This window comes from Microtus pennsylvanicus, chromosome 12 (assembly GCF_037038515.1).
Source record: "Microtus pennsylvanicus isolate mMicPen1 chromosome 12, mMicPen1.hap1, whole genome shotgun sequence".
Classification (NCBI taxonomy): domain Eukaryota; kingdom Metazoa; phylum Chordata; class Mammalia; order Rodentia; family Cricetidae; genus Microtus; species Microtus pennsylvanicus.
Window position 1 is genome coordinate 91631579 of NC_134590.1, and position 12941 is coordinate 91644519.

Below are 12941 nucleotides of genomic sequence, written 5' to 3' on the forward strand. Positions count from 1 at the left end.
GTGGTAGTGCTTACTCAGCTAATGTCCCAGTGGTGGTGATATCCCTTGAGGGATCATTGATGTTCTCATGTGAACATGACTGCTATCCTGGAGGCCATCCCGTCCCCTGAGCTCACCATATTTCTCATGTGTTCTTGCCAGTGTCCCCTACCTTATGACACTGCTACAGGACCATCCAAAGCCTCGCCTTGAAACTTAACCATGAACCACTAGTCTGCCTCACACAGAGGTGTCCCTTCCTACTAATGCTGGTCTGGACTGCCAGCATTGTCTAGATCACCATCTCCACCTCCAGACAGGTATAAGAACTACCCATACTCAGGGGTTTTTGCAACTGTAGGTCTCAAATTCCTCAACTTCTCATTTAGTATAGTGTGTAAGTGGATTAGAAGCAGCTCAGTAGTTAGGAGCATTTGCTGCTCTTACAGAGGACCCACCTAGAATACCCCAGTGAAGGGCTGGAGGCCTGACTGAAAACTATCCTGGTGTAAGGACCTGTGCACCAGACTATGGCCAAGGGAAAAAAGAGTGTAGTTTTCAAAGTAAAAATAAAGTCTAGGGTGGGAGCCATTTCAGTTTGGGAGTTTTGCTTGAGGTGTCAACATGATCCTTGGGTCAGAGGTCACTACAATTTAGGATCTTACCCAGGCTTCTGAGGGGCCTCGGCCCTGCTGAACACTGGGCAGTGTCCTGGACCTCCACCCGCTTCACACCAGTCACGACAGCTAGATGTCACCCAATGTCCCTTGACAAAATCACCCCTGGGTGAGAGCCACCTCTTAAGCAAACACATTTAATTATTCCTTTACAATTGATCCCAACACTAGAGGGCAGGATATGCCTTCCACCCAGGCCCTCACCCAGAGCACTTCCCCCACTGTAGAAATTGTCCTTTAATAGGCAGAATGAAAACCACGAACTACCAGCACCTGAGTGAAGACGGGCTGCATGGGGCTGCTAGGTGCTTATCTCGTAGAACTTCTGGATGTCCTCCTGGTATATCTTCTTCACAGTGGTCCTGTTCAGTTTGGACATGGGCCCTGTGACAAAAGCAAGGCTCTGAGAGTCTCCTCGTATTCTACCCCAAGAGTTCTTCACAGACGCCTGAGCCATGTGCATGTTAGGGGTGCATGGGAACTGGGGTTGGGAGAGAACTGGAGAGTAGAAACCCACTTTAAGGTACCTCGTGAGTCCTTTCCTTCAGTCATGGGCCAGTGGTTAAAACAGGCATAGAGATGCCACCCCAGGGACCCAGGATCCAAACAGCCTCGTGCAGTATTTTGTGGGCCCAGCCCCAAATCCTCCAACACTCAGATGCTGCCTCTTCCCCCCCCCCCCCAGAAAGTCAGGAATTGTGTCTGGAGTTGACCCATCTTCATCTGTGATGAAAGTGTTGGGATTGGGATCAGCACACTGCATTTTGTACAAGCAGGGATTGGGTGTTGGAGGTGTTTTTAAAGGTTTATATTACACTATGTGTTCCTGTGTGTGTGCATATGGAGGCCACAAGTGGGCGTCAGATCCCTGGAGTTGGGGTTAGCAGGTGGTTATGAGCTGCCCAGTGTGTGTGTGGCCACTGGAAACAGAACTTGGATCTTCTACAAGAGCAGCAGATCCTTTTAACCTCTGAGCTCACCCGGCCCAGGGGGCATCAGATGTCATGCTTCATCAGCTTCATCACTCTCAGAGGGGCTCTCGCTCAACCCTGAGCTAAGCTGCTTGGAAGTGAACCCCGGGGATCCTCCTGTCTCTGTCCCCACAGCACCCGTTTTTACGTGAGCCCATGTAGTCCTCAGGCACCAGCTCCCTTAGCCCACTTAGCTAGCATCTCCTGAGAGCTCCCGATGGCTTTGGTTTGGTTTGGTTTGGTTTTTTTCCCAAGGCAGTCTCACTATGTAGCTCTGGCTGTCCTAGAACTCACACTATAGACCAGGCTGGCTTTGAACTCACAGAGATCTGCCTACCTCTGCCTCCTGAGTGCTAGGTTAAAGGTGTGTGCCTCTACTTCTAGCCCCACCCCCGGTTTTTGGAAATGGTCTCATTCTTTGACATGGTGCTGACCAAGTAGGCAAAGATGATGGTTTAGGGAGGATCAGGGATTCTCCAGTCTCAGCCTCCCCAGCCCTGGGAGATAAGTCAGTGGTTAGAGCACTGCTGCTCCTGCAGAGGATCTGGGTTCACTTCTCAGCACCCACATGGTAGCTCACAACCACTGTGACTCCAGTCCCAGGGAATCTGACGCCCTTGTCTGGCCTCTGTGGGCACAGGACAGACATGGTAGATCATTCATACATTCATACACATAAAAATAAAAGCAACTTTAAAGGTCAAACAGCATGCTCTGGTTTGTTGTTTGCTTGTACAAATGGCATCTGGGGACTCAAACTCAGGTCTTTATGGTTGCACAGTCAGCACCCTTACAAACGGAGCCATCTCCCCAACCCCAGGGAGACAGGATCTCACTCTCACTCTACCCTGGGCAGCTCCTGAACTCTAGATTCTCCTGCCTGGCTCCCATGTGCTCGGCTCATAGGCGTGTACCACCACACTTGTTTTAAATGTGTTTTGTTGGAAAAATCAGCTAAAGCCACATGACCACAGACCCTTCCCATACTCAGCGGAAGCCTGGGGCTGGGAGGCCGAGCGGGCCCATGACCCACCCATGCCTGCTGTTCACTCACCAAGCTCCCCACCGCCAACAGAGAAATCGCTGTCTAGAATGACCCACTTGATGATCTTGGCGCCCTCCGAGGGTGCCTCCGCATTCACATCCTGGATGCCCTGGTTGATGAACTCTGTGACCAAGGGGTCACGGTTTTCTAGGACATCTGTCAACCAGGTGGACCGGCTCCGCAGCTTCCGGCAGCAGGCCACGGCCTCGCTGGTCAGGGCGCTCCGAGCCTCTCCAGTCTCCGGATTGATCTGACACTGCGGAGGCAGGCGGGCAGAGTTGGTGTTCTGTGAGCATCCTTCCAGGCCCATTCCCATGGTACGCGCGTCCTTCAGGCTGCAGTGGCCAGTGTATCAGAAAGTCCCGCCAAACCCACTAGGAAGGGGCAGAGCATGCCGCTCAGAGGCCATGCAAGCCTACAGAGGCATCTGGGAGTCAGTTCTCGCCTTCCACCATGTGTGTCCTGGGGATGGAACTCAAGTCATCAGGCTTGGCACAGAGACAGCTCTCCAGTGCAGCCCACCTTCCCCTCAGCCTGGCTGTGGTTGATATCCTCAACTTGGTACCTTGATGCCAATGGCCCTATGTTCATGCTTTGAGGGACACTGGTCTACAGGGAATATTCTAGATTCTTCTATGCTCTGAGGCACTCTACCTCTCCACAGAACCCACAGCCAGAGCTGGGGTGTGACTCCACAGGAAAGCTGACAGAGGGTAAATGTTTAGTGTTGACAGAACAGGATCTGCAGTCACCACGACAACACACTCCTGGAGTGTGTCTGGGTTTCCAGCATAACGGAGAGGAATGTGGGCAGGGGTCCCTGGGGGGAGCAGGGCTGAGAGGTGACTCAGTGGGTGAAGGCCCTGCTAGGCCAAGGCAGTGGGTTCCATCTCTGGGACTGTGTACAGGTGGGAGGAGAGGATGCAGTCCACACAGGTGCTGTGGTACATGAACACAGACACTCAATAAAAAAAATTAAAAATTAAGCCAGACGATGGTGGTGCACACCTTTAATCCTAGCACTCATGAGGCAGAGGCAGGCGAATCTCTGTGTTCGAGGTCAGCCTGATCTACAGAGTGCGTTCCAGGACAGCTTGAGCTACACAGAGAAACCCTGTCTTGAAAACTAAAGCCAAAAAACAAAAGTGTGTGTGCACGCGTGCATGAAATTCAGAGAGCATCAGTGCATTCCTCTGGCACTGTCCTTTTTTGGTTTGAGGCATGGTCTCTCGTTGGCCTGCAGACTCGCCGGTGTGCTCCAGCGTGCCCAGGCTCCGGTACTCACTTTATGGACCGTCTCCCCTTGCCCTTCAATGGCTCTGGTTAGGTATTTAGTCACAGAGACAACAGCCACCAAAACGGTGACTGAGGAGCTGAATGACTCCCATCCAGCCCATCTCATTCGGTACTGTCAGAGCCTTGCTCTGGGGGAGCCGCTGGGTACCTTTAACGTGAGGAGGGCGCACAGGTATGGGGCATCCTGGCCCACCAGCATCACGTAGCGCACAATGGGGATGCGCGTCTTCACTCGCTCCTCAATGGGACTCGGGTTGACCATTTCGCCCGAACTCAGCGTGATTATATCTGTGGCAGGAACGACAAGTGTTTGTCTCTGAAAAGGCACATCAAGTGGTTTCTTGGGGCTGCGTGGGGTACATCCCCTGAGATCCCCTCCTGGAGAGAGTGGGGCCAGCTCTTCTTCTTTGTGTCATATGCAGCCTGCACCTCTGTGCCACGTTCCTCACCGTTGCTGTTCCCCATGACATAGAGGAACTTGTCAACATCCAAGAAGCCCAGGTCGTTCGTGTGTAGCCAGCCCTGGTTGTCCATCTTCTTCTCCGTGTTTGCCTTGTCTTTGAGGTACCCCATGAAGATGTGGCGGCCCCACATACACAACTTTCCGATGCCTTCGCGGTTCTCTTTTTCCACCTTTGTGTGACAGTTGGGCAGTGCCTTCCCACAGCTATGGGCATGGAGGGGATAGCAGGGATGGCATGCTCCCCACCAGGACATGATACCCCCTAGGGCCTCCCCTGTCTCCTCCTCTCCTACCCCCTTACTGTCTCTCAGTCAAAACAAAACAGTGCAGGAAAATATGAAATAATTAAGGTTAAGGTGCCAACGTGCAGTCAGGACATACAACCAAATGTCCCCCTGCCTCCTCAGGATCAGACCGAGGCCCAACAGGCTGGTCATCCACCTCTCTCCACTGGGCGCATCCTAAACAACCAATCAGAATGGGTTTGCTGTTTTAGCATTCAGCCCAAAGCTGGATGTGATGACACCTGCCTGTCGTCACAGTGCTTAGGAAGTTGAAGCAGTAAAGTTTACTGTGTGAGACTAACCATAGCGTGCAGGAAGGTCCTGTCTCAGAAAACAAAATGCAACAAAGCCAGGGAAGGGGTAGGGGTTGGTGGCGCACACCTTCTATCCCAGGACTTAGAGACAGAGGAAGGCAGATCTCTGAGTTCGAGGACAGCCTGGTCTACGGAGCGAGTTCCAGGACAGGCTCCAAAGCTACACAGAGAAACCCTTCAAAACTGCTGTGTCTCTCCTCAAGCACAACCCGAAGCAATGTGTAGAGAGGCCCCCATCTCCCAGTCTGTTGCCAGGCTTGCTCTGAGGGAGGTTGCCCTTCATGTGTGGGTGCCCAGCACCTGCTTGGTACTCAGAGGGACCTGGATTCCACCTCCTCTCACCTCTGCCCCTCGCCGCAGAGAGAAACATCCAGGAGAAAGGTGAAGGGAAGCTTTGCCCACGGGACGCAGCAGTCCCTTGCTCAGGGGTAGCCTGGATCCCGGGGACCCCTGACCAGCTGCTGTCCCTAGGGGTGGGGAGGAGACAGAGCCTCCCACCCGACCCACCTCAGGAGTCGGAAAGCCTGGTGGCTGGACAGAGTGTGCAGTCCACTGCTCTCGGTGAAGCCGTACAGCTGAAAGATGGGGATGTTCAGGCTGAGGAAGAAGTCCACCGTGGCCCTCGGCAGCCCCAGACCCAGGTTCAGGAACTGCTGGCAATGGTTGAGACCCAGGAACTTCCTGGCAGGGTCGAAGGTCAGCCTCTTGGCCATGCCGAAGCACAGTGGCTGGTGGATCTGCCTTTAGAAGTGGAGCCATGGCCATGGTGTGATTGCTGCCCCGCCCCTGGTCTCCGTCCTCCCTGCCCCCAGCGCCCGCCGCACCTCTGCAGCCGCCTCCTGTGGGTGCTGAGTCCCACACGCATGGCCCAGCTGTCGATCTTCCTGCGGAAGGCGGTGGAGTCCAGGTGTTTGGTCTTCAGGTTGTCCAGCATACGGTCCCACACCCACGGGATGCCGCAGAACGTGGTGGGCTGGACTTCGCGGAGCATCTCTGTCAGGAAGCCCTGGATGGGACGGGATGGGGCGCTGGGGGACCCCCACGCACACAAGGGTCATGAGGCGGGAAGCTTCAGCATGGGGGCCAGGATGGGGCCAAGGACAGCACAGGTGACAGGCAGCGCCAGGCCACAAAGGCCCCTGTCCTGAGTGAGGGAGAGAAGAAAAGGGCCAGAAATGGGGAGGACAGAGGCTGTACCAGCTCTTGTTAGTTCACCCCATGCTCATACCTGCCTCAGCTGGCCCAGAGACAGCAAAGGATCCTTAGCCCCCTTTCCTTTGCTGCCCTCACCCCCAGAGCTCACCGTGCCAGGGGCTCGTGGTGGTCCATTCCCCTTCCCTGCCTCCGATGAGGGGAAGTAGACTGTTCCAGCCACGGAGATGGCCACCCACACATCCAAGATCTGGACCCTAGCGTAGCTGAGCGGCAGGTAGCTCACAAGGACCTCCTGACCATCAGGCGGACACTTGTACCCCAGGCTCTGAACGGTGGCTGCTGTGGTCCATGTGATCTGAAAGGCATTTCGCTGAGTCAGGCCTGGATCCTTAGTTCCAGGAGCCACCACGCTGGACCGGTCCCTCAGGTCCCTCGGGGAGCAGCACTCACGTTGTCGTGGCTGAGCATCACGGCCTTTGGGGTCCCTACGGTGGTGCCCTGGTTGTACACCAAAGCACAGCACTGGTTAGGCTTCTGTGAGTCGATGATTTGGTCCAGTTTTTCATCCGAGATGCCATCTGCGAGGTCCAGGAAGCCTTTCCACTGTAGAAAGGCTAGCCAATGGGCTTTGGGGGAATCAAGGCTAGCCCAGAGACCCACCCAGCCCAGCCACCTCAGCTCCATCTGTACCCTGGAATATCAGTCAGGAAAAGGAAGGCCAATTGATAAATGTTCCAAAATAGAGGAACTACAAGAACATAGTGCCAGACACGTAAGGACACACACTTAAAGAATCCCACTTGGGGTGGGGAAATTAAAAAAAAAAAATCCCACTTTGGCTTTGCTGGACTCTCAATGTCACCCAGCACCAGGCTTGGCCTCTCTGTCTGGGCCTGTGGCTGGCTTTCCATCTCTGACGTCCCTGTCTGGGCATACCGAGTATAGATTGGGCTGTACTTCCTGGATGTCTTCTCTGTATTGTATGATGGCCTTGAGATGCTTCAGGTAGCCCTGGATCTGCAGGACACCATGGGGTCAACACCAGCAAAGGGGGGGATGCCTGTAGCTCAGGCTGGACTCAAACTCACTATATAATGGAAAGTGACCTTGAAATCCTGACTGGTCTTGCTACCACAGATGGTTTCCATGTTGCTGGACATGGAACCCAGAGCCTCATCCATGCCAGGTGAGTACTGTGCCCACCGAGCTCAGTCCCAGTGTTGAATATATATATTCATTCTTAAAATACATATTCTTTTTAGTTTTATCATATGTGCGTCTGCACTGCTCCTGTACAAAGTGGAGGTCCAAAGGGGGCGTCCGGAACTGGAGCTACAGTAGGTGGTCCCAAGCCACTGTGTGGGTGATGAGAACCCAACCTGGGTCCTCTGCAGGTGCGGCCAGCGGAATGCTGCAAGTGCACACGCTTCTGAGCCAGCTCGTAGGCCCCTGCCCCAGCAGGCCCCACTGCTGAGACACGCCACCAGCCCGGTTTCTTACCATTCGTTTCTGTTTTATTTCACTTATGACTGTGTGTGTGTGTGTACATGCACGAATGCGCATGCTCACACATGCATGGCATTGCTGTTTTCCTCTATTGCTCTCCACCCATAGAATTTTTAAAATTTAGTTCTCTTACTGTGTTCATGATGCAGGCATGGTCATCCGGGGTCCCAGACCCCACGGACTGCCCAACAGAGTCCCAGATCTACATACCTGAGTGGAGGGGCACGAGCTCACTCAAGCATGTGGCTGGGGCAGGCCTGGCCTCTCTCCCCCACTCTCTCTGCCTTGAGATTGCATTGCTAAAGCTACGTGCCAAGGTCTGTTCCCTTACTTGCCCACTTTCTCCTTCTGTGACTGACTACCAAGGTCCAGCTATCAAAGTATGGAAGTCCAGCAGTCAGAACCCCCCTTTGGCTTACTTAATTAACATGGACAATTAAAATGAAACACCTCTTCCTACCAGGGTTTCCTGTTTTACCTTTATAAACCGCAATTTTCCTATTGGGTCCTGTCCTTTGTCCTCTGGGACAAACACCCTGCCCCTCTCCGTTTCCTTCACCTGCCTTCTCTTTGTCTCTCGGTTTTGGGTGTCTTATGCCGATACCTGTCCTTTCCCTGAGAGCACCCAGAGCCCATGCGCCCCAGGCTCTCACCTGGACAGGCTCTCACCTGGTTGACTTTCTGGAGCTGTTTGTCATTGTCCACCAAGATGATGTCCATCTCGGAGGCTTCGGCAATGACCTGGCACGCTTTGGGTGAGTTGCTGCACAGGATACCCACAGAGATGCCGCTGGAAGCAGAATTCAGGGGCTGCAGACCTCGTGAGTGGGGGCTTTGGGGAACTGTGTGGTTCTTGGGGTCCTTCATGCCTCCTTGGAAGGTGGGGTTCGGGGTAACACCTTTCAAAGCTTCCACTAATGTTCCACGTGAGCTCAGGGATGGCTCAGTGCTAGGATATTGAAAGAATATCTAGAGGCGGGGGCATGAATGTTGGGCTCCAGAGAGTGTATATGAGTTTGATGGGGGAGAGAATGTCTGGAAGGGAGAATGAGCATAGTAAGGGCTGTGTCATTGACAAACCTTGTCAAGAACTAACTTCCACCTGGGCCAGGCTGAGTGCCCCTTACCCTGCCATGATGGCTCCAATGCTGGCAATCACCCACTCCATGGAATTGAAGCCCATTATGCCCACGCCATGGAAGCGTTCCAGGCCCACCTGAGAGAGGAGACACCTTTGAGAGACTCGGCTCAGCTATCCTCACCCTGACTTCACAGGAGTCTTTAGCTGGTAATCTCAGCCTCCTTCCCTGGACCATTCCTTCTCCAGCTCCAGATGCCACATAGAAGTAGTGCTAAGCAGGGCATCTCTACCACACTCTTCCGTACCCATCTGTCCACCTGCCTATTATCCTCAGTGCTGTCAATCCACCACCCACCCACACATCCATCCGTCCATCCACCCATCCGTCCATCCACCCATCCGTCCATACATCCATCCGTCCATACATCCATCCGTCCATCCACCCATCCGTCCATACAACCATCCGTCCATACATCCATCCGTCCATACATCCATCCACCCACCCATCCACCCACACATCCATCCGTCCATCCATCCATCCGTCCATACATCCATCCACCCACCCATCCACCCACACATCCATACATCCATCCACCCACCCACGCACACATCCACCCACCCACCCACCCACCCATTGTCATCTCCCATGTTTCCCTACTCCCCAGGCTGTATCATTTGCATAGCACGTAGCCTCTGGCCCAGGGCTTTTGCATGCTGTGTGCCCTTGGCCTGGTATGTTCCTCCCTAGATTTCCTGATAGCTGCTTCTCCAACTTGGTTGAAATTTTACTGTCAGTGAAACCCTCCTTGGCTATCACACTTTAAAAATCCACCCTACCAGCACTCGGGAGGCAGAGGCAGGTGGATCTCTGTGAGTTCGAGACCAGCCTGGTCTACAAGAGCTAGTTCCAGGACAGGCTCCAAAACCACAGAGAAACCCTGTCTCGAAAAACCAAAAAAAAAAAAAAAAAAAAAAATCCACCCTAACCTCCTGCTCTTTCTTCGTCAGACTCCAGATCACCCATCCTGACCTTAGTTACCAGTTTGACCCCGCAGGTCACTTCAGGTTTTGTGCCCTTCCCCATTCTGAAGGATGGACGTTTTTAAAGTCATTTACTCAACAAACGCCAGGGGGTGGGATGGTAACTTCCAGTGGAAACAGCCAACTAGCAAAGATGCTATCACAACACCAGGTAGCCAGAAAGACAGGGCAAGGAGATGGCTGTGCTGGCCACACACATAAGACACGTCCAACCTTGCACTGACTGAGAGTTTTTTTTTTAGCAGAAATCATTCTTTCTTAAAAGACGTGCCTACATTTGTGCCTGTACACTGTGTGTGCCCACAGAAGTCAGAAGGGGCATCTGGGTCCCTGGAGCTGGAACCACAGACAGTTGGGAGCCACCACATGGAGGCTGGGAACTGAACCTGGTCCTCTTCAAGAGCAGCCGGTGCGCTAACCACTGAGCCACATCTCCAGTCCCTACTTCTCTATATTGCATGTAGGAAAGCATATAGTATACACACAACACATATGCCCTGTGTGAAGGTTCTCATATTTATGAGTATCACACGCTAGATTTCAATATTTATATGAATATATTTTTCTGTATGATATGGCAGTACACATGGGGCACACCTGATAGAGCTCTGCATTTTATACACTTATAAGATTAAAAGACACAAAATACATGTAATACAGAAACTTGCAAAACTACCCTCGAGCTCTGTGGACTCACACACTAATGCACGTCTGATATGCAGAATGACTCTTGTATGTGGGGAAACTGAGGCAGGGAGTGGCAAGTAATCCACATGACTAATGACTAATGGCAGATGTGACCCTCAGTGGTGCGAATGAGCAACCGGAAGTCGAGGGCGACAGTAGCCACGTCACGCGGTCCCATGCCGCTGGCAGCGCAGCAGGTGGGGTGCGCACGCGCAGTACCTTGAGGAAGGCCTTGGCTGCGCGTCGGCAGGCCTCGTAGTATTCGATGTAGGTGAGCAGCTGCCAGCTCTTCTTGTACTTGGAGCCTATCGCCAGGTAGTGTGAGTACTTGGTGGCAGCGTTCATGATTAGGTCCGGCACTGTGACCGGAGGCTCATTCTCCACATTCTTGCTCATGCGCAGCTTTACCTCACCATCAAGCTCTGTCGTCCAGTAGCAGCTACCTGTGGCAGGGTCAGAGATCACTCCATGGGACGGGAGGAGGGATGGTGGTCACTGTCCCCAACACAAGAGGGCATGGGGTCAGAGGTCATTTCTTCCCCTCACCCCGTGAAGGTTGGACCGTAGAGGTCAGGGGTCACTGTCTCCAAGCCCTCCAAGGCCAAAGGACAGGAGGGTTGATGTTCCCTGTCCCCTGACCCACAGAAAGGAGGACATGGAGTCACGGTGACTACGACCACAGGTCGACAAGGTCTGGATAGTTGGTCATCTGGCCATAGATACCATCCTTCCCCCGGTACAGCTGCCCCCTTCACAAGGTCTCACCCCCACTGGCCTCCCACCTGGGGCCTTTTTCTCTGCATCTTGAGGTCTTTGTGACTTCTTCATTTTGTTGTAGATTTTGGTCTTCAGAATGGCTTTTGCTACATGAATGCTCCCACGCTCTGAGTCACCATGTTCCTTAGGGTCAGACATCCTCTTGCCAGGGACCAGGCACACGGGTGTTCAAACAAGGTGACAGGGGTCGGGTTGTGGGGGGAGTCAGGTGGACACAGCAGAGGTCCTGCCCCCTCACAGAGTTAAGTAGACAGTGGCAGAGTTGGCCTGGCAAAGATGTGAGAACCTACAGACCAGCTATGGGTGCTGGCACGGGAGACGAAACAAACTGGGTGTTAGCGAGGGCATCTCCTGCGTGGGAGGTGTGTGCAGGCGTGTTGTGGCCAGAGGTTGGAGGCGCGTGTCTTCCCTACCCACATCATCGGTCCCCACCATGCCCCCAACCCAAGCCTGGAGTTTGCCTGTTGTTGCTAGCTGCCAGTGCAAACTAGGGCTCCTCTCACAGGGGTGTGCTTTTACCCGGGGGTGGGGACTGAACTCAGATCCTCAGGTGAATAGCTACAGGAGACCCTGGGGAGGGGAGGAGGAGGCAAGAATGGGGTTTCTCAGTACCTTCTGTGCCTAGTGGACTGCTGCCAGGCGCTTCCCGAGAGAGGCTGGGGCTCATGGGGCCTTCAGCCCTCCCTCTCCCCACTGGCTCTCACTGCCTTGTCATCAGTAGGGCGGTGGTGACTCTGTCCGGCTCTGACACCACCTCCCGCTTTAGCCACAGAGACTTCAAGCACCCAGACTGGATGTCCTCTGGAACAATTCCCTTCTGCAGCCCGGCCCTTGTGACATCACTGCGTTCCATGAGCCAGGGCCGCAGTGGCAATGTGGCCCAAGGCCCCTTTTCAAGAAGCTAGCTTTGGGGGAACAGGAACAGGTGCAAGACAGGAGACTTTGCCTAACCGCCACCAGCCAGGGAGCTCCCAAGGCCCTGGTCCCCAAAGGCTGGTGGCAAAGTTTTGGGCTCTGGTCTGACAGCCTGTGGGACTCCAGTGTCCCAAGGGCATGTCGGCCTACAAGAGATCCTGTGTCATAAAAATGTAGAATGGCCCTGTGATCTTGAGTCCCCCTTCTGGGCATTTGCCCGAAACCATCAAAAGAAGGGACTTGGGGACGTTCCTTCCGTATCCACACCCATGCTCACTGAGAGATGAGGGATGGAGGGTGTGGGCCCTCCAGTCTCCACCCCAGATGAGGGCATGCGCACCACTTGTAGGCTCCTTGAGCGAGTCACAGACAGGAAGTGCTTGGAGGGGTCCTCGGAAGGGAGGGGGTTGGGGCAGAGCTTCAGTGTGGCGAGATGGAAGGCAGGTTTTGGCACCGGACAGTGGCAGGGTTACACAGTGTGAAGGTGTTTTGTTTGTGTGAGGCAAGGTCTCACTTAGTTGGGACTGCCTTCGAATTTCCTGTGTCCTAGGATGACCTTGAACTCCTGATTTTCCTGCCTCCACCTTCCCCGGTGTTGGGACAGGTGTGTGCCACCACGCCCAATTTGTGTGACCTTTGGCGTGGGCCTGGGCCTTGTTCATTCTGCACAAGCGCCACCCACTGGGCTACAGCCCCAGATGTGATGGTAGATTTGTATGTGTGTGTGTGTTTGCTTTAGGACTCCCAACA

At 53.8% G+C, this 12941-nt stretch overlaps 1 protein-coding gene across 1 annotated transcript; it reads right to left on the bottom strand.

Moving 5' to 3' along the window:
* Positions 1–957: 957 nt before the first annotated feature.
* Positions 958–11414, bottom strand: LOC142832418 (long-chain-fatty-acid--CoA ligase ACSBG2-like). The gene is made up of 13 exons (XM_075942818.1): positions 11282–11414; positions 10719–10942; positions 8818–8906; positions 8360–8480; positions 7121–7201; positions 6635–6787; positions 6333–6539; positions 5854–6035; positions 5537–5770; positions 4418–4635; positions 4117–4256; positions 2682–2928; positions 958–1040 (listed from the first exon to the last, which is right to left on the bottom strand). The coding sequence occupies exons 1-13, from the start codon at positions 11412–11414 to the stop codon at positions 958–960; spliced, it is 2112 nt and encodes a 703-aa protein (XP_075798933.1).
* Positions 11415–12941: the final 1527 nt, after the last annotated feature.

What these genes read in the sequence shown, in the direction of transcription:
- LOC142832418 (XM_075942818.1), bottom strand. Translation starts at nt 11,414, where the DNA reads ATGTCTGACCCTAAGGAACATGGTGACTCAGAGCGTGGGAGCATTCAT. An exon ending in TGCAGAGAAAAAGGCCCCAG is followed by an intron (nt 10,943 to 11,281) that starts GTGGGAGGCCAG and finishes ACCCTGCCACAG; the next exon opens with GTAGCTGCTACTGGACGACA. An exon ending in ATTGGAGCCATCATGGCAGG is followed by an intron (nt 8,481 to 8,817) that starts GTAAGGGGCACT and finishes TTCTGCTTCCAG; the next exon opens with CGGCATCTCTGTGGGTATCC.